Below are 20,533 nucleotides of genomic sequence, written 5' to 3' on the forward strand. Positions count from 1 at the left end.
TGTGATGGGAAAGGGGGATTGAGTGGAGAGAGATGCGAGGGGAGGAAAGAAGGGCGAGGCTCGTCGGGATCGACTCGACGAGACGGTTTTTGGAGGTTTTTTTTCGGGCGGTTTGATGCTCAAGACGCACAGCTCTCAATGCGGAAACCGACTGCTGGCTGGCTCGGCCTAGGCTGGCAGGCGACGGGGGTACCCGAGTTTCGCCGACTGGTGGAGCGGAACATTGTTGGCCCGGCGCGGCGGCGTGCCGAAGAGCCCTGTCAAGCTGCCAACTGCCGGGTTCCTGGATAGCTGTCCGCTGCTAACCTGGACAATGTTGCATTGGAGGATGCTTTGCATGCGAGTTGAGTACAAGTCGGACAAGCCAGCTGATGGACATGGCTATATTCATCAGTTCCAAAATCAGCTCTGAAATCAGCTCAAGCCGCTATAATCTACTGCTCTTTGGACGGAGCTGTCCTGGATTTGAGCAAGACTCTGTAAGTGTAGTAGCCGCTGAAAGAATAGCCAGAACTCGGAAGTCTAGCTTGGCCCGGGCGTCTCGTGCCAGTCTCTCCCGTCATGTGTCATTACCAATGATGATTTGTATCTCACTCATCAATAGCACTGAGGTAATTTGTCTGCTGTGAAGAAGACGAAAAAGAAGGAGTAATAGTTGCTTCTGCCTCTTTTCATCCTGTGTACCTAATAGAGACGAAGACACCTGCACCACGCAAATACCCAAGCTTATGCAAGGGCTGTATCCGATCCGACAGATCTTGATCTCATCCGATGCCTCATATATGCTTAACACCGCATGTAAAAACCACCTAAAATGTCCAAAACCGCACATTTATCCGTGCATCGTCACAATCCTGCCACTGCATCACCAACACAGCGCTACGGCAACTCCCTTACCTGACTGCTCGTATATCCGCCATTCGCAGTCCAGCCTCAAACTACTAGCTGCAGCCTTCTGAGCTGAAGCTGCAGCCAACCGCAAATCCGCCTCCCCTCAGCTCATAGCCTGCAGCCGTCGCATTTATCCGAATCATGGCTCACCGTGTAGTGCCTGTACTAATTTGTTGATGGATTCTCCCTACATCTATTTTCGTTTTCTTCCTACATCTATTTTCGTTTTCTTCAAGTACACTGACTGGAGACACAGTGGTGCCGCTGGAGTACTTGTAGATGCTAGCTCTAGTATCCCATGTCGTTCAATCCGCATGGGGCAATTCGTGACAAGGCTCTAGGAATACATGCATGTATTTACATGCTGTGATCTGCATGCAGCTTAAATTTCATGCTCGAGGGAGCAACCGAAATACGGAATGCCCGATTGTGTTTGCCATGGCCAGTAGCTGAGCTGACCCTTCAACTCCTCCTTTCGCAGCAACAAGCCGTAGGATTCTGCGCTGTTGTGTTTGCTTCATATTTGTGTTGATGTGTTAGGCACCCGTTTTACCCCCTGTCTGGGACCTTGACCCTTGAGCTGGAAGGGACTTCGTATTCTCTCCAATAAGAAGCTTGATATTTAGCTTCTTCCTAGTCTTTACGGTCTAGCTCGAGAGATCTTTCATGGTACAGTTGGCGCGCTCTGGTCGCGATATTGGCCGCATGTTCTCTTTAGTGTCGAGTGATTTGTGTAACCTCAACGCTTCTTCCTGATCGAGCGGTCAGTCACGTAGATTGTTGTATCGTATATCTTCTTCACGTCCTCTCCAAGTCTCGTCTGCTTCCGTGTGTCCTGTCATTCTCATGCATCTTCTTTTTCCTTGGTCATGGCTCTCTACTTTATCGGTCTCATACCGATCATCACTGTCCTAGTATGGCTTCGCCATCGTGTCTCAGATATCATAATTAGGAGAGCTGGCGGTGCTCGGGCACCTCTCTTGGCAGGCAATCTGCTATCGGGTAAGCTAACCCATCCTTTTCTCCTTTCCATTGGTAAATGTCGTCTAATCCTCCCCAATCATATCACAGCTTCCAAGCTATACTATGAGATTGGCAAGAATCAGTATCACAACAGACTTGTCGATTGGTGTACTGGCCAGTTGGACAGTCTACCTCCCGGAAAAAGGACATTTGCCGAGTTCAGCCTTACAGGTTCCAAGAGAGTCCTCATCACCCGAGACCCGGAACAGATCAAGGCGATCCTGGCAACAAAATTCCCAGACTTTGGACATGGGCCCATGTGGCATAAACTATGGTATCCCTTTCTTGGAGACGGCATCTTTGGCGTGGATGGCCAGCTTTGGCACGATAGCCGTAGCATGATCAGACCCATGTTCTCCAGGGACAGATTGCGCGATTTGGCCATCTTTGATGCTTGCTCCGACAAACTCGTCTCAAAGATTCCCCCTTCAGGAGCCACTGTTGACTTGAAAGATTTGTTCTACCGCTGGTCGTTGGACACAACGACTGAGTTTTTGCTTGGAGAGAATGCGGGCAGTTTAGATTTGTAAGGATTTCCACTCCAGTGCAATTTACTCTTCGGACAGTTACAATCTACTAACACTTGACTTCTAGTCCAGACAATGAAGTCTTCAGTGCGATACATACAGTTCAGCGTTTGCAAATGTATATATTTGTCCTCAAGTGAGTATACCTGCCCTTGCCTCACCACAATGACCGGGATGCATACTCAACTCACTCCCAACAGTCCCATTGCGCCATTGATCCCCAAAGGTGAATACTACCGAGCAATCAAAAGAATAGAGCAGTTTATTGAACCGATTATCGCACGAACCTTGGCCATCTGTCCGACACGACTCCAGGAACTGTCCAAATCGGACTTGGAGTTCTCATTCCTACATAGCATCGCCCTCTACACCAGAGATCCAAAGTTAATCCGAGATCAAATCATGTCTGTGCTATTTGCCGGGAGGGACACTTCAGCAGCAACCCTATCATGGGCAATGTACGAATTGTCAAATTATCCCCAGATGTGGGCCAAGCTGCGCAAAGAGGTCTTGAACAAACTAGGGCCCCAGGCGACGCCAACTTACGAGATACTCAAAAACCTCACATACCTTAAAAACGTCCTCAACGAGACCCTTCGGCTTCATCCGGCTGTCCCTCTTAATATGCGCCAGGTTCTGGAGACCACAACGATCCCCGGTAGGCCCGGAGAAGCTGAAGTCGTTCTTCTCAAAGGAGATTCAGTGACGATAAATGTGCTTGGTATGCACACTTGTGCCGACTTGTATCCACCGACTTCTGAGCAGTTTGCAGACTTGAAGATATTCAGCCCTGAAAGATGGGAGCATTGGACGCCCAAGCCTTGGACGTACATTCCATTCTCGGGAGGCCCTAGGATCTGCATTGGACAGAACTTTGCCCTGACCGAAATGGCATTTTGCTGTAAGTTGAGATACAATCCAATACTCCACCCCGGATGCAAATGAGTCAGCTAACAGAAGCTCGTCTTTTCTCTCTAGTGGTCCGTCTAGCACAGCGGTATGAAAGGATCGAGTATCGTGGTGATTGGGCAGCACAGAAGCTGCAGGTCGATCTCATTGGGACACCTGCTCTGGGAGTTCCCATGGCACTCTACAAGCCTGGGGAGGAATAAGATCCTTTGTTCAAGTATCATGTCAATTAGAATGTTGTAATTTAAATAGCTGTGATCCCACCTAAATCGTAAAGCAATACCAGTAAACGCCATACAATTCTCTCATCATATCGTCACAGTCTCTTCATCCCATGCGTCTGTTACTCGAAACTGGACCAAACTGTTCCCAGCACCCTCCCCTTGTCATCCAACTTGACCCCCTCTCCCCTCAACAACGTCTTCTTTTCCGTAATCGTAATTCCCTCTCCGTCCTTAGGCCAACTGCCCTTGAAGCCGCCCAAAGTCCCTCCCGTCGCCACAACACGATGGCACGGCACATCAGGCGCAAACGGATTCCGCCGAAGCGCGTTGCCCACGGCTCGCGGCGATGTCCCCAGATATGCAGAGAGCAAGCCATATGTGGTGACTCGTCCGCGAGGAATCTGGCAGAGTGCTGTCCACACGCGTTTCTCAAAATCTGTGCGCTGGCTTTCGGCTATACGAAGCAGCTGTGGTTGCATGTCTGCGGGAATGGATGCTGACTTCTTGTTGATGGCGGTTGCACTGCTGAGAACTCTGGGTCTAGGCTTTGTAATTTTTTGGATTCTGGAGTTTGGTGATACCTTTGTGGCAGTTGCCATTGCCAAGTTGCGTTTCTGGATGGTCGGTGCCATGCTTGATGCTGGAGAGAGGATATTGCTGGTTGTAGTGTAAATGGTTGGGACTGGGATGAATGGTACTGAACAAGTGTGAGTGGTTGCTTAGATACAATTCAACTTTTCGAATGTTTGATGCTGGGGTAATTTTTTTTATTCAGGTGAAATACAATGGTCTCAAGTTGGGCTACAGGTGCACACATGCAAATATATATTTCACAGGCATAGGCGACATGCCTTGCTACGCGTCGAGATTACACGCAACAATTGACGGCGGCGGCCATATTGATAGCAACGCCCAGCTTGCGCCGGGTCACGTGATATTGCTATGGAATTGCGGTGACATCAGCGCCACTGGATGGATGGCGTTGCTCCCGATATAGCGCAGGATAACTCTATAATGACAGGCGCCGAAATGTGTAAGATATCATAGCTTCAAGGTACCTCGGCAATAAGCTGCTCTGTGACTCAAACCGTTGCTGCCATTCCGCGCGCTGTTGCAACACACAAAATGACTCTTGTCATAATATCAATCGTGGACAGCTTAGATAGGTACATCTCACTTTGTACTTCATTCCAGCTAGACTGCTCATAAAAATGTATTTGAGATGTATTTGATCAAGGACATCTTGTACCTCTAACCTAACGCCGGTATCAATGCCCCATAATACTATTGCCCAATTACTCCCGTGCTCGTAACATTCTTGTATCAACACTATTATATGAAACCCTTGTGCGGGCTGGCTGAGCAGATCTCTCTCACGAGGATCCTGCTCCGTAACTTTCTTTTCTCTAATATCGCCATCGTACAATTCCTCTGTATGTCTGTCTCGGTATCCGCTTCGGCACCTGGTCGTTGGCATCGTCATTTGGAGTTTCCCACTTTTTCTCAGACCATAAATGACTCTCCGCAGCCACATTGCTCCTCTGTTACCAGTTAGTCATCGATTCCAAAAGACAATCAATCAATGCAAAATGTGCGCAGCAGATCACATACTGATGTTGGGATTCTTGAACACAAACTTCTGACTCAGTTTGTCCTCTGCCCAATCCATCTCGGTACCAATAATGCTGAACAGCGCCTTGCTATCGATCAGAACCTTGACACCATCTTGCTCCACCGTTTCATCGAAAGCGCCAGGCTTATCAACGTATTCCAGGTGGTATGCCAGCCCGCTGCAGCCCCGGTTCCGTACACCGACCTTGATGAGCTTTGGGTCAGGTTGGTTGAGCAGTGCGCGAAGCTGATCAACAGCAGCGGGGGTGAGCTTCATAGCCGCTTTGCGAGGTCGGAGCTTGGAACGGGGCCGTGTAGCGGGCTTTGCGCTTTGCGCAGTGGCTTCGCTGGTCTTGGGGGTTGTAGGAGCTGATGATGTTGCCGGAGAAGGCGTTGACTGAGATTGGACCTGAGGCGGGGCTGTTGGCTTGGCTGCGGCGTCGTGTTGTAAAGGCGGCCGTGTCTCGTGGACTCGAGGTAAAGCTTCTGGCTGGGCGATGGATGCTTTGGAGATATCGTCGCTCCTGGGAGGCTCAGGGATCTTGGATGGCAAAGGATACGAGTGGTAGGCAAAGCCGGCGACTCTGGAGCCGCACAAGTGGCGGAAAGAAGAGCGGCTTAGGCGCAGCGCAGCGCGGCCGGTAGAGTAAGAGACGTTCATCATTGTATCATAAAAATGCAGCGCGGACGCAGTGCATGCTGGTGTACAGCGTCGAAAGGATTGGGGCTTCAAGCTCTGGGGGCTCAAGGTGGGGAGGGTAGATGCGGATGTTAGAAATCAATTTCTCGGCTCAGCTCCAGGAACCGCGGAAAACGATCATGTCATGGTCGTTCTACGAGAGGTACCCAAGTACCTATTGTCCCCGGATTCAGCCGAGCCAATGAGCGCTCGAGAATTAGTCAGTGGCTGAAGGAAAGCAGCGGAATAGCCATTTTCGGGCCGTAGATGACTAAGGCGGGTTTCTCCCAGCACAAGCCCTGTCTTAGCAGCTACCAAGGTGCTGGTCTAGCAAGCGATATCAATGAAGAATTCGTTGGTGTTTAAAGAATCTCTCTCAAATGAAAACACGGAAGAAAGAAAAAAACCATCTGCAGATTTCACAGTTAACGATACAACTGAGTTTCACCATTAATCATGATATAGCCGTGCTAATTACTAGACGGGGCTTTATACTTGACTTTGTGGATTGGCTCATGCCACGCCGGTTATCGAGCTGTCTAAAAATTGGAGGCGACCCGTTGAAGTCCTGCCATTCTATTTGGATAGTTTATTAAGAAAGACTCACATATTACTTGCGAACATGGCGCTATGAGTGACTAGACGGCACTAAATGGGAAGTGAGAGCCAACTATGGCACTGCTCCTAGCTGTGGTGACGACAAACAAAGAGCACCGCGTGTCATCGTGTATCGTAACCTGTAAAGAAAAGTTATACACACCATTAGCGAAGTTTCAGTTCTTGGAACTCTCTGAGCCACCAAGCTGAATACTTGCCTTCAGCTTATGGCGGAAGCTTTTAAGATTCGTATACGTCGGAGGATGATGAGATATGCCTAGGTATATATCCAGTAAGATAGCAACGTTTGGCATGATCAACTTGAACTACAAGCATGCCACACATAATTTAAAGAGTACGAGCATAGTAAACCATTGGTTGCATGTCTGATAAACTGGTTTGCTTCCAAACTCAATCACATACGACCATAGGTAGTGGAGAATTCTGGGTCCCGTCTGCTCCCCGATAGACAACCCACTAACCGGCAGATTAGTAGTCAGGTGGGTGACCACTGGCGAACACCGGCTGTTGTATGTCTTTTCTTTTGCTTTTTTTTACAGTATCTATGTCATTTTCTCTTATAAGCTCGAATCAGCCGACCTTATAGCACATATGACCATATCCATTGGAAAATACGGGATACCAGGATTATATGAACGCATTAACTTAGAAGAGGTTACGTGTGCGGCCTGTCACATACAACCATATCCATTAGAATATACAGGATCCCGTCGAGTTCTATAACGCGGTTCAAAGTCTTTTATATTCGGCGCCTTTGGCTTCTAAAATTAAAAGTACACGACTGTTAAATCTGTGCAGCGTTGAAATCATGGTATATAATTGTACGTAGATATTTTTTCAAGAGTCGATCTATTAGACGAAGCCCGCATCTTATGGTAATTCAAGTGTCTTTGAAGCTCTACCCCCTAGGGGGCACGCTTATATGAGTGCCTGTCATGACACTCTTCGAATTCATATGTCGCACAATACAAATGTCTTGCCCGCCCGTTCATCAAACTTCTCAGTCCCGCGAGTCTAGCTGGTATAGGGTCTCCAGGCTTTATCTGAACAGAGTTATAGTGTTGGTACGGCTGCCCAGCGTATACAGCATCCTGCTCTACGGAGCCCCTTCTTTGACATTGGTAGAATAGGTGTGGAACCTTAGTAGGAGCGTCAACTGCATTAACAAATTCCCAAGCGCGAATACTAGAGGAAATAACATGTAAGTGACGTTTTAAGATAATATGGTACGCAGGGCATAAGCTCCAATCACTTACCTAGTCACACTATCATGAGAGACCAAGTCTAGAAAGTTTTTAGTCCTCTCCATCCATGTTTTATCAGTGGCCCAAATATAAACTATAACAAGCCAGTCTCCAATTAAGCTGCGATTATAATCCTTCTGATATTGGGAGAAGACTGCTCGTCTCCCGCACGTTATCTCAGGAGGCGCGCTGTCAAGCTCTGTGCGGTTATACAGTTGGCCTAGATGTCTTGGATAGTTTTTCCATAAATACACAGACTTATAACTGATGTCTCCTGCAACCAATTGCCTAGGGAGATCCGCAATATAGGACCGTATAAGCATGCGCCATGGCGCTTGTCCAACATCTTCATATCCCCGGGGAGTAAGATCAGCTGATATCAGCCATTGGAATGATCGTACTTTGGGTGGTGTTAATGGACGACCAATCTTGTTAGCTAACCGCGCATCGTGCCAGGCGGCCGCTATCCGGCGATAATTCGAGCTTTGCGTACGCTCGATTATAGTCTTGTTATGGTCTTCGTCTTCGTGAGGTTTTCGCAGCCACAATGGAGACGATTCATCTCCCAGCGGCGGAGAAGCGTGCTTGGGAAGCGAGGGACAGTGGCAGGGGATATAGTGCGTGCAGCGAGGTTTGTCTACAGGCGTAGATGTAGCTGATGATTCTGCGCCCGTGGTTAAGGATTCTGCACTCGAAAGTGATGATGTTGCACTCATGGTTGATGATTGTGCAAGTGTCTTGTCCATCAAATGGCTGACTTTGGCGAATTGAAACTTTGCAACATGTGGTTATACGTTTGCTTTATATATCCAGAGAAATCGGCCCGACGCAAAAGTAAATCTTCTCTTGTGGGAATGGCCGGCTTGATAGTTTTGGCGTTTCTCTCATTATGACGATGTACCTATGGAGAGAAGACAGCGACGTCGCCAAAATCCACCACATATGGGATAGTGTTTACGTACCCTTGGCCTTGGGGTAGGAGCCACGTTGGATCGTCTTTATCCTGCCTCCTGAAATAGGCAAGTACTACTGGCATATACCTTGGCTCGCCTGCCTTATCTTCTGTGACCGTGACCGCGACAGCCTAGGTACAGACGGAAAGCGACAATGGGATGATAATGGAAAGTCAAATTAATGGAAAGCCATGTCCGGCCTTGGAATTATTTAGAATCCATCCAACTCTCAGCAATCTTACTTTGTTTCTTCTTCTTCTTCTTCTTCTTCTTCTTCGGTAGCAGCAGCAATGGCGTATGTAGCCTCTCACCATCTTACAATCCAAGTATCCGTACGCTGTTGCTAACTTGTATTCACATAAAGCGAACAAATCCTAATGGGGCCTCAGGACAGAGGCATCATCACCCCCTTCTACCTCGAACACCCCGTCCCCGACACCACCACCCCCACCCCCTCTGAGTGAGTCTAGAATTGCTATTGCTGCTACTGCTGGATCTGAATAGAGTTGTTTAACTGACGTTATCAGTCTTGAGAGAGGGGTTTCCCCTTCAGCTTCCACCGCCCCGGCCATCGCCACCACCACCGCCGCCGTCACCACCACCGTCACCGACGTCATCACCACGGCCTATGCCGCCATCACTGCCCCCGCCACCGAACGCTAGGCGTCGTCGGTGTAAGTGTTGTTCCTATGATATACTCTAGTAGCCAGCTATTTTACTGACTATAACTGTAGGGCTGGCATAGTGTACAAGGGGACATTGTGGGTCGCGGCCGTTATGGCCATTATCATGATGTCACGTAATTTTTTTTCGTCCAAATAGCTACTAGATGTTTAATGCGATGATTGGTTGACTCAATGTATTGACTGTTATTGTGACCGTGCGCCATCCCGTCCCGTTCCGCAGCGGACATTTCCGTCGTTGCGTTACGCTCTACTTTGCCCTGTATTCACAACACCAAGGTAATCGGATGATCTGCAGTGGTCTAGAGTGCATATCGGTCTGATATTTGTTCGCGCGTGCGTGCGTCGTGTTCTCACCGTTATGCTGGCGGATCACGTCCGGCGTTGATCTTTTATATTATATGACCTGTACTATGGTCCGCGGCCTCTGTGGCCCAACTTGGAGCTATCATGGTGGTGAGATGAGCGCGGTTTAGGCTGCGCTTCACATGTTGAGGATAGATATGGAGAGACACCACTATCGTGGGCGGTGGGGAACGAGCATGAGGCGGTTATTCAGCCGCTGCAAAGGGGCCTTCAACCATCTGCCACATGTTTCTTATATACCTACTATTTACAAGTGGCAAATAGACAACTATAGAAGGTAGGAGTTGCTCTTATTTCGCCATAAAAATAAAGGAATATTAAGCAGGAGCAGGACCTCGAGGCTTACCATTGACAAGTTTGCGATGTCATTACCTTCAGACGTCTGTCACGCCACAGAAATGTAAACAGACAACAGAGGAATATCCAAGATGGCTGCAGCAACAGTATAGTAATGTCACTAAGGGCCCTAGACAACCATCATCATCAAACGGAGCCGAAACCAGTGGCCACTAACTAGACTTGATGAGTCTTATAAACTGCAGTATCTATGCAAGAAGGCCATGTTTGCTAAGATTCCTTGCCGCAGTAAATGTGCTTGCAAGCCCGGCTGTATTTGGCGAGACTTAGATACTTGCATTCATCTAAACGTGACGAGGTATTTTACTACTAAGCAAGCAATACCTTTGGCCTGGCTTGGATCAAAACACTTGAACTGGGAGACTGGCGGACCACAACTCGAACCCTCGGGTATTAACCCCGCCCTGCTGCATGGTAGGTATAGTATTCAGACTGAGATACTTCCAACGACCAGACGAACTTGTACTCGTATCTTGGGTTCCAAAGTCTAAATAAAGACAGCCAGTCAAGGTCCATTTCAGGGTTGCATGCCTTGTTAGATAGTATTACTAATTATTCTTGTATTATATTTATATATAAAGCAATTTTGCTATAATTTAAGCATATATGACCATAGGTAGTGGAGAATTCGGGGTCCCGTCTGCTCTCCCAGAGTCAAGCCAATGAGAGGCAGATTAGTAGTTGAGTGACTGACCATCAGTGAACACCGGCTGTTGTATGTTTTTACTTTTTTTTTGTTTTGTTTTCTTTTTGTGTTTCTTGAAGGTTTCGCGATAGCGTGTGTAGTTGCGAGCTTGATACGAGGTAGACTAGTTACCAAGCGGTCGTATTTGCAAATCCAACTAAGCTTAACCGATTGTACAACTCGGCTGAATCGTACAGTTTTGACCAAACTTGTCTAGCTGGGTTAATATCATTTCGATGGATTAATGTCGTCTAGATGGATGCAGGTGAGCCTTGGCAGGCTGGTTTTAGTGCAAACTTGGACCGCCAGTGCGACCCGGGTGTGTCCATCTTCCGGCAATATAGTTTGCATCGTTCAGGTATAGAACGAGTGTATATTGACTCGTAAGTATGCCTATATCTCTTTTTGCTCTTGTGGAATGCTACATGTAAACTCAGCACAGGTGCGGCTCATAGGGCTGAGTGCGAGAGCAGCCATTGTTAACGTGGCTGGATGCTAATCCTAGCTACATCAATTCTCTTGGCGAGGACTACAAGTTGATTTGGAGATTTGGAAGTTTTGGACCCCTGAAGTTGTCTGCGCAGGCGAGCAAAGGCATGGCAATCAAAGGGCTACTCGAGTCTGACTCTATCTGTAGCGGCCATGGAAGCTTCAAATGAGCAACCACTAGTGCTGTAAAATGAAAGAAAGCGTCATAGATTCTACTTTTGCGGAAAAGAGCTGTTATAAGCTTAGAGTGATACATTTGGAATGGGGTGCTCAAATGAGGCGATTACGAGTGAGTGAAGTTCTATCAGGGGAGAAGCTTTTTTTCATTTTCAGAAAAAGCAAAGATAAGGAGATTGGTAATTGAATAGATTGAATTCTTCATGGAGCACAATAATATACCAAATTTTTGCTTCTTGTAGAGGGAGCAAGGCACTCCAACATCCCTCTTTGTTGAGTCTCTGTTGGGTGGTTTCGCTGCAAAGTCGCCGTATGGACCACATTAGAACACCAACCGTCAATCAAATCTCAAGGCACTTTGGCCGAGTGGTCTAAGGCGCCGTGTTCAGGTGTTGCTGTCCAACAGCTCTCCAGATTCGCGGTCTAGAAATAGGCGAGGGTTCGAATCCCTCAGGTGTCATTACTTTTTTCTCTTTTTTATTACTTATACAAACTTTATATTCTTTCTTTTTTAGCTTCTCTCTATGAATCAGACTAGTCTCTAGCTGCGTTAGTAGGACATTTTACCCCTTTCTCCCGTTCTTCGTCTTCTTCTCACATGCACAGTAATTCCCACAACGGCGCATCTCATCTGCCAAGAACTGCCAAGCGCCGTCCATCGTCATAAGAGGCCAATGCCGATGGAAATATTGCCGGCCACATTGCCGGCCAAGGCGGCCCAGCCCGGCATCGTGGTTTTTTTCTCTTTCCCTCGGCAGAGACGCCGCGCTTCTTGGCCAAACGTGGTTTTACCTTGGCGGAACACCACCGCTTACTTCTGGGCGCTAACAATACGCGTTCGGACAATTTGCCACGTAGCGCGCTACGGAGATAAAAAGACTGGCAAGCTTGGCCGTGCTAGGAACTACCAATATGGAGCGACCTTTAGCGTCTTATAGTGCAGTCGGCCTCGGCAGTGTGGGACCAGGGGCTTTGGCGCTTTACGAGGGACTGGCGCGGAGCTATTTTATCCGTACTAGAGAAATTTTTTTTATGCATAGAAATGTTCGAGAAGCTAAGCTGAGCAGCAGCTTTTTTGCTGTGAGGGTGTTTCCACATCGCTCCATTTCGAGGTGGCAACGGGAAGCAAGAGTCAGGCCATGGAAAGTTTCTTATCAGTGGGTGGGGGTCAAATTGATGCTTGCTGTACAATGCTAATTTTGCTTGATAATTCATTATATACTAATACTACAAAATACACTTTGGTATCTACATCCACTTCATTACACAACTCCACCCTCGCTCCATTAGTTAGCTTCCTCGTACTCAACCTCCTTTGTCGGAGCAACAGTAGGCTGCTCGCGGTCCAGCTCAAATGACTCATCCTCCATCTTGTCGTAGTGGTTGAAGAGGAAGAAGAAGACAATGGCAACAATGAAACTGGCGGCAGAGACACCAGTGTACATCCAGACGAACTCGGGGTCCTTGGACACGGAGACGAGGGCCTCGGAGATGGCAGAGCCGAAGGCGTTGGTGAAGAGGTACAGACTCTGGACGAAAGACTTCATGGTGGGAGGGGCCTTGGTGTAGGCGTACTCGAGACCAGTGACGGAAATGAAGATTTCGGCAAGACCAACAAAGACGTAAGCGGGCGCCTGAACAGCAATGTGGATGTTGTTGGGCACGGTCTGGCCGTCAACGGTGCCAGCAGGGCAGTTGAGGGGGTCCTTGTAGCAAGGTCCAGAGTTGTAGATGAGGTGCTGGACGATGGCGGCATAGCCCAGGCAGAGGGAGGTGAAGATGAAACCCAGGGTGATTCGGGCAATGGGGCGGATGTTGATGCCAGCCTTGCGGAGCGCGGGGTAGACGAGAAGGTCAAGGATGGGGGTGAAGATGAGAATGGAGATGGGATCAAAGTTCTGCATGAAATCGTTGGGCATGCCGTGGCCGCTCATCTGACCAGCCTGGGTGACGAAGTTGGTGGAGAACTGGCCATAACCAACCCAGAAGACGGGGTCTAATCATCATGTTAGTTTGGGGATATCAGATGTAGTCATTATCAATCAAGACTTACAGAAGACAAAGACCTTGCAAGCACGGATAGCACGCTTGAGCTCATCAACAAAGTGGTCGTTCCAGTTGACCGGCCTGGTCTTGCCGTTGGCCTCACGCCATGAAGGCTTGGCGGCGTCCATGTTGCGAGCCACAATCATCAAACCAAGGGCCTTGAGAGCATCGGTGATGATGGAGCCCTGCGGCGGGTGGATGATGTATGACTTGCGGCGGATGACGAGAATGGCGATGGAAAAGTTGAACATGATGAAGCACATGAGGAAGGCAGTCCAGAAGCCGCAGTACTTCTCCATGAAGGGAGTGGCAATCAGAGACAGGGAACCCAGGTTGATGCACCAGTAGAAGATCATGTAGATGCGCTGGTAGGTGATGGCAGGGTCAATGATGATTCGCTCGCCGTTTGGTTCGGTCCTGATGGCCATGGTTCGGCGCTGGTACTGGTCGGCAATCAGGGGGGGCAATGTTGGACTTGATGCCACCCGTGCCGGCACCGATGATGATGATGGAAACAATGTAGCCAGGCAGACCGGCTCCGTGGGCGATGGAAACGGGCAGAGAGGTAGTCCACAGGATAACAAGACCAACCCAGTAGACGCAGCAGAAGAGCATAATGGTCTTGTACTTGCCGAGATACTGATCAGAGATGATGGCACCGAGAATAGGAGTAACTGTGTACCAAGAAATCATGAAATTAGCCAAACATTGCTCTCTTCGAAACCAGTCACGCGACCGGCGTATAAGCAGAGCAGAGCCAGTATCACATACCATAGCAGAACCATTGGAAAAACAGGTTCAGACCAGTGGCGGCCTGGCCACCCATGCCCAGTCCAGGAGAGTCGGTGGTGATGTGAGAACCATTGCTGATGTAGTTTTGGAAAAGACCAGAGGCACCATAGTAAGTGAAACGCTCTGTCAGCTCGACAATGGCGATGAGAAAGGCGGAGGCGGGCAGGTTCTCGCCAATACGGCGCAGAGTCCGCCTCTCATAGTCGCTGGGCTCCTCGCCGTCAGGAGTGGGACCAGACTCAGCACCATCTGCTGAGAGAGTGGTGAAGTCCTTCTTCTCGTCAGCGGCAATGAAGCCGCCGGCGAGATCGTGAACCTCGTTGCCGTGGTGGGCACGCTCGTTGAACTCCTCGTGGAGCCTAATTGGGCGGGATATGTAAGCATATGACGATCGGCACACAGCAGAGAGGAAGAAAATTCTTCAGCTCCCCTTTCGAGACTTACTCAGCAGCGGTGTCTTCGTGGTTGTTGGCCATGTTTGCGATCCGACTGTGGTTTACTCCTCAGCCAGCTATTATTACAGACCCAAGGCAAGCCCCTTCAGAGAACGAGCAGACGAGCCGAGAAGTGAATGAAGGAGGAACAGGAGAGAAGAGAGAAAAGCAAGAAACGCATGCGGCGGGATGCTAATGATTTAAGGAAATCGGGCTACGCAGGATAGTCCAGTCTGAGTCTCCATCGCCAGTCTCCATTGCAACGTTGTCCACCAGCGGCTGCTATCAGGATGGGGACATGTGAGTTTGCCCCAGGACCCAGGAGCTTGTGCACTAGCCACGCTGTGTGGCCTCGCTTGTCGCCTCTTCCCCACGGGATCAGTTCCAGAAGTTACACCACGCGGCGAGTTCGCTGTCTTGGGTGCTGAGCCGATGGTGTCGCTCGTCATAGAGAGCCTCGCTGAGCCGCGATTCGTGCGCTGAGATCCGGCCCCTCGCTCGCTGGCCCCGTCCACGGTACATGCCTGGCTGCGATGGCTGAGCTAGGCCCCAAAACAGCCGGCTGGTGGCCAGGGGGCCCCTGTTCTGGAACTTTTTGCTGCCGCTCGCACTCTCGAGGCTTGTCGCGCTGTGAGATCCAGCCCGCTCCAAAGGCCCGAAACGAATTAGGACCGCGAGACGGCGTCTGCCAAGAAAACATGGCAACTCCGTCCTCCAAGCCACCGGCATGCGGCGTGCCGATTGCGAGCGGGTCGGCAAATCGACGCAGCGCAATTTACTAGCCGCAGCCTGGTTCGTCGAGGCTGGAAATTGCCCGGAGATGGTCGCGCGCGCGGCGAGGGCAAAGTGTGGCGTTGGCCCAGGGGGCATTTTCGCCGCTCTAGGGCCTCATGCACCAGACATGAACGCACCGAGGCTTGCAGACGGCGCAGGGGACTGCCTAGCGCCTCCGCCCGCAGTGTCTGGGGCGAATCACGGCGAGGATGCGGCGCCCAGATGCGCGTTTTTGGCAGTTTTTGGCAGTGACTAGCCACGGGCTTAGAAGGAGGGAAAAAGAAGCATGCACAAAACTCAATCCCCAATAAGCGTATTCGCCGTGCCGCGGGCGTAAAGCTGCGCGACGAAAATTCTGCTGATTCGTGGGTTTAGGCCGATCACGTGTTGGCCGCCACAGACCTGCTTTTTACCTGCTCTTACAGGCAGGACATTCTGACTCTGTGCGTGATGCCCGCGGTGGATTGCCGGTCGCATCGCCAAGACGCTTTGCCGTAGAGGGCGCGCGTAGTGATCGATCCTGACACATCAGAGGCATGGAAACAAGAGCCCAGTTGCCCAGCTATGCCGTTCAGGGCCGCAGCAGTACCCGTTCTGAGCCTGGCCCGACGGGGATTAATCAAACCAGCTCCAGGCGCGGTGCACCTCCAAGATGCCATGATGGCTGCGACAATATCCCGGCGGCGCTGCAGCATAACTGCGTCGAAATGAAGCTTAAGATAAGGACGTGCCCAACGCCCCGGAATACGACTCTGTCGCAGCAAGGCATTGGAACGGCTGATGGTGCGCTTTGACGCTCTGACGCTCTAACGCTCTATCGCAGACCGCCCAAGCAGCGAGTCATTCATCCGTCGAGATGCATCGGGCGATAATTGCCCGAGCAGGTATACGGTACCCGGTACCTCGCGTACTCTTGGCACGGCATCCGCGTACCGTCTACGGCTCGAGGCAGACAGACTGTCAGGTCAGTCAGTCTCTCGCGTTGAGATGTGACAGTGGCCTTCCTCACCATCCAGCCGCACCACCGTTCAACATTAATCGCTCAAACAACAGGTGCTAGCACGAGCACTACTGGCGATGCTAATGATACCTAATCCTCTCGGGCTGACCTGACCTGCCCTTGGTGCGGATCTATGCCAGGCACCATTGTTGCATGCAGAACAGAGTGGTATCTAACCCAGCACCTCGCCCGTACATGGCCAGACACATACATACAACTGCTCACATAGGCAAGTATCAGCAGCCGTTTCCAACCATTGGCAACAAAAGGCCCTTGGTTGGTGGAATGCTACAGTGGTCTAAACACCACTAAATCGTCTCGTATTCTGCGTATATGTAGCATTATGACAGCGCTCTGCTACGGTTGGCCTCGACGGCTAACCGGCGCTCTCGGCGTCCAGGGGCTGCGGAGAGCTTGGGGGACTTTTTGTTTTGCTCCTCCATCTGTGCGCAACCTTCGTCACGGCCTCCACACGCGTGCGAGATAATGGAGATAATGCGGAGGGCTGGAATTAAGGGTTCTGGGGTTGAATCGCATTATGTACGAGAAACTCTGGAAAACCACGGTTGATGATCTGACGGCGCGGCATTGGTCGGTTTGCGCGCAGCTTTTGTGGGACGGTTACATGGCTTGATGCTGGTGAAGAAAACGCAGCTGATTAAGCCGGATCTGGTAAGGCTGCGCAGATGGCATGAACATGAGCGAGCTCTCCTATTCAATGTTGCTACACACGCCAGGGCCATCTCATTTTAACACAGTCACATCGTTTGGCCGCCATGAACTGTGTTGGTCGGTGGTGTCCTGTTTGAGCAAGTCCCCTTGTTTCATCGAATCGAAGCCATCTATAGTAGTAGGCTGAAGAAAATCATGCAGCTAGATCAGGTACGACTCGCTAGGGAAAAAAAATCATGTCCATATCTGCCTATGCTAAAATTAACCGAACCACCTAGATGAAGACTCGGCATGTTTGACCCGAGCTACCTGTTCTGCCTGAGCAAAGCTATCTCGCTTAGCAGAGACGATTCGAGTTGATGAGTATCACTTTGTTCAGACAAATTCGCCAGACTCGATCAAGGTCACTTACTTGCATATGAATCGTTCTGTCAGGAGCAAGAGAATGCACGTCTATTTATATCGAGATCAGCTAATCACCAGCTCAGAGCCAGCTAGCCTTACTCCTTGCAGCTAGAGTCTCCCCTAGACGCTTCTAGATTGTTGACGGTAGACCTTGCGCTTGAGAGAAGTCAATCAATACTACTTCCTTTATCTTCTGACAGCAAGTAGGTGACATCTGTCGCTGGTGCTTTTCGAGTAATGGCGAAACTCAGCGCCATGTTTGCTGAAATTGATGCTGTTAGACCAGAGACTCATGAATACGGAGACAGGACAAGCAAGAGAGGAGGTAGTCTACACCAATCACTCCGACTTTCGTCTTGCCTGACCACCCAACTCTTGTTTCACCTCCCGTATTATCCACCTCGAAGCGTTGCTGCGCATGTCTACCCTAAGATATTTCTTCTCGCAGTTTCATTGCACATCCCATCAGACCTATAAGTGCGATATTTGATGTTTTGCACTGCGTAAATGCGCTCGAATGTTCTTTGCTTATTATCTGGGGTTGATGGCATCATGTCAACCTGCCTATTATGTTTAGAGCATGGCGCTTTTAAGTAGATGTGATTGGAGAAAGTCTCAAATCATACGCAGGGACTGTGTTGGATAGTCACTCCATCTTTTTTCAAGATGCCAGGTGCTATGTAAGTCCAAGCAAAGTATACAACCTCTATCTTCTCATGGCTCCTGTGCTGGTGAATTGACTTGACTGAAAATCTAAGGGGGTTGCTAGGGGTCGTTTATAGACACGTGATGATATATCTACGTTATCCATGCGCACTGCCTGAATTTTACCCCAGATGGCGTTCATAACCACTGATATCATCATGCAGGACATCATACTCATACTGCAAAGAATCTGTGCTGTAGCCTATAGTGAATTAATCCCACATGGGTTCTATCCCTTGCCGATGTCTTCTATGCTGTCATCAAACTCATCAATCCTAATTTTTCTTTAGGATAACAACTGTTAATAAGCGATATCACTATCGAGGCCATAGCGAAGGATGCTCACAATATCTCAGAGTGAGAGCCTTGAATTAAATATTCTACTCAAGATACATCTCTAACAAATGCTGTCGAAATAAAAGTGCCTAGCAAGTAGTACCGACGCAATCCACATGTCATTCTCCGGCAAGACACGTCATGGCTTAGAGACAGCTTCATCATTTGGGCTATGCTCTGTGATATGACGGACCATATCAGTCGCTCATATCGCGGTAGGAGAGCGGAGAATGCAGTCTGGTGAGATGAAGTTCTAAGATTATGCTGCTAATGCTTGACTACGGCTTCACTCGACCTACATTAATCATATGGCCGTATATGTCTGCTTAGTGACTTGTTACGGGCGTATGTATAAACATTTTGGTTACACATTTCTCGAATGATGAGGCAATAGAGCTCACAATGAAAGAAATCTACAGATTTAATAAGTCCAGAGTATGATCTTGCCAAGGTAAGGAACAAGAAGATTATGCTTATTATGTGGGCCCCATATACCACGACTGCGTGTCTAGATCTATGAGCTGAACCATGTTGTATTGAGATATGAAAAGATGTACTGATTCAACTCCAAAGAGATGCTGTATCAACCTGAATTCAGATGAGAGTACGTAGAACCGGTCCCAGGAATATGGAGATTACTAAGACTCCAACTCCCCAGCTGATGAGAGATGTTGGTGGCACCACTCGGCGGAGGCCAACACTAACGTCCACTCCAGCAGCTTTCAATCTCAGCAAGCCTGGTAGATTAGATTGAAAATAGCACACTCTGCTACTGCGACGATGCGTCAGCTATCATGTCACCTCCGCATTTTGCTCTTGAGCCGGCGGATCAACTGCAAACAATAGCCGGGACGGAATCGGGAGTCCACTTTTAAGAGCCGAAGCGGCTTCCATCTAGTGAAGGTGTCTCAGCCAATCATTTCATCAAAAGCCCCGAATCTCCGCTCAATCTACTCCACCCAAACCCGCTTTCCGCTAGACTAGCCGAGATATTTGCCTAAACAGGATAATTGGTGTCTCGTTGCCAACTTTAAAAGAGCAATTGACAAGATGATTTAAAGGACAGATGCTGCTGCTGGAGAAGATAAGTTGAAGTCTATTTTTTGGAACGAAGACATTTACGCCCGGAGGCTTACCTGAAGATACAGCAACTGCTTGTGCGTGGACTTCTCGTTTGAGCAAACCTGTATAGAAGGCTAACACAACAGCCTGACGCTGCATTAGTTGGCGGCTGTTCTCTTCTCTGTTACCGCGCCTATAGGCCTTTGGCGGCTAAACCAACGTAAATCCGCCACAAGCCCATGCGTTGTGAATGTCTTTATATGCAACTTGTCGCCGTTGCTATTGGTCCATTAGACTATATGTCGATTAAATGCGAAGCTCGCTAGCCTTATACAGCTCGGAAGGGCTCTTCCGTCCCAGCAATGGCCTGATTCTCGCCAGATTAACACCTTCTTCTTTAAATCTGCCAGAGATATTACTCAAGTCTGGGGAAGGTTGTAATTACGACGCCTTCGCCTGGTCTAGAACTGGCACGGAAGATGGACAGCCGAGCCCTCAGCGGGCAAGCCTCACCTGTGTGAATACGGCGCTATTACCTGATCTTTGAGTAAAAAACATGGAAGATATCAAGTATCCTGCAATAGTGACATACTATTATCACTCATTGCTGCTCTAGATTGAACGCGGAAGCTGGCATCCGAGCTCTTGTAGGTAAGCACTCTCTGTGCTGATGTGATACTCTCGTTGACTGTTAAAGCAAACGGCATGGAAAGTACCTACAGCTGCTCTATTTCTCCACTCTTTCCACATCGTCAAAGTACTCTTTGCAGTCATCAATATGGCTACTATATAAATGGAGCGAGCTCCCTCCATAGTCATCACTATACTTTCGAGTACATCCTTAGCATTGTCTGATGCTCATCTTTGCAGC

General features: G+C 49.2%; 7 protein-coding genes and 1 non-coding gene across 8 annotated transcripts; 3 read left to right on the forward strand and 5 right to left on the reverse strand.

Annotated features, from left to right (window-relative positions):
• Positions 1-1,760: 1,760 nt before the first annotated feature.
• On the forward strand, positions 1,761-3,553 carry TrAtP1_003768 (uncharacterized protein; the record flags this gene model as incomplete). Its single annotated transcript, XM_014088153.2, has 5 exons — positions 1,761-1,893; positions 1,963-2,440; positions 2,509-2,577; positions 2,642-3,342; positions 3,420-3,553. 5 exons carry the CDS (start codon positions 1,761-1,763, stop codon positions 3,551-3,553), a joined length of 1,515 nt encoding a protein of 504 aa, XP_013943628.2.
• Positions 3,554-3,693: 140 nt separating this feature from the next.
• On the reverse strand, positions 3,694-4,206 carry TrAtP1_003769 (uncharacterized protein; the record flags this gene model as incomplete). Its single annotated transcript, XM_014088154.2, has 1 exon — positions 3,694-4,206. The coding sequence occupies one exon, from the start codon at positions 4,204-4,206 to the stop codon at positions 3,694-3,696; it is 513 nt and encodes a 170-aa protein (XP_013943629.2).
• A 401-nt stretch (positions 4,207-4,607) lies between these two features.
• TrAtP1_003770 (uncharacterized protein) lies at positions 4,608-5,958 on the reverse strand. The gene is made up of 2 exons (XM_014088217.2): positions 5,186-5,958; positions 4,608-5,115 (listed from the first exon to the last, which is right to left on the reverse strand). The coding sequence occupies exons 1-2, from the start codon at positions 5,847-5,849 to the stop codon at positions 5,078-5,080; spliced, it is 702 nt and encodes a 233-aa protein (XP_013943692.2). The 5' UTR covers positions 5,850-5,958; the 3' UTR covers positions 4,608-5,077.
• A 3,011-nt stretch (positions 5,959-8,969) lies between these two features.
• On the forward strand, positions 8,970-9,342 carry TrAtP1_003771 (uncharacterized protein; the record flags this gene model as incomplete). Its single annotated transcript, XM_066112025.1, has 3 exons — positions 8,970-8,974; positions 9,044-9,139; positions 9,207-9,342. 3 exons carry the CDS (start codon positions 8,970-8,972, stop codon positions 9,340-9,342), a joined length of 237 nt encoding a protein of 78 aa, XP_065968107.1.
• A 2,446-nt stretch (positions 9,343-11,788) lies between these two features.
• TrAtP1_003772 lies at positions 11,789-11,896 on the forward strand. The gene has a single exon. It is a non-coding gene; the product is annotated as a tRNA-Leu (tRNA).
• An 826-nt stretch (positions 11,897-12,722) lies between these two features.
• TrAtP1_003773 (uncharacterized protein) lies at positions 12,723-13,733 on the reverse strand (the record flags this gene model as incomplete). Its single annotated transcript, XM_066112026.1, has 2 exons — positions 12,723-13,432; positions 13,490-13,733. The coding sequence occupies 2 exons, from the start codon at positions 13,731-13,733 to the stop codon at positions 12,723-12,725; spliced, it is 954 nt and encodes a 317-aa protein (XP_065968108.1).
• Positions 13,734-13,866: 133 nt separating this feature from the next.
• On the reverse strand, positions 13,867-14,750 carry TrAtP1_003774 (uncharacterized protein; the record flags this gene model as incomplete). Its single annotated transcript, XM_014087422.2, has 3 exons — positions 13,867-14,156; positions 14,254-14,633; positions 14,719-14,750. The coding sequence occupies 3 exons, from the start codon at positions 14,748-14,750 to the stop codon at positions 13,867-13,869; spliced, it is 702 nt and encodes a 233-aa protein (XP_013942897.2).
• Positions 14,751-15,086: 336 nt separating this feature from the next.
• Positions 15,087-15,578, reverse strand: TrAtP1_003775 (uncharacterized protein; the record flags this gene model as incomplete). The annotated part of the gene is made up of 1 exon (XM_066112027.1): positions 15,087-15,578. One exon carries the CDS (start codon positions 15,576-15,578, stop codon positions 15,087-15,089), a length of 492 nt encoding a protein of 163 aa, XP_065968109.1.
• Between the last annotated feature and the right edge of the window lie 4,955 nt (positions 15,579-20,533).

Source organism: Trichoderma atroviride, chromosome 2 (assembly GCF_020647795.1).
Source record: "Trichoderma atroviride chromosome 2, complete sequence".
In the NCBI taxonomy this organism is placed as follows: domain Eukaryota; kingdom Fungi; phylum Ascomycota; class Sordariomycetes; order Hypocreales; family Hypocreaceae; genus Trichoderma; species Trichoderma atroviride.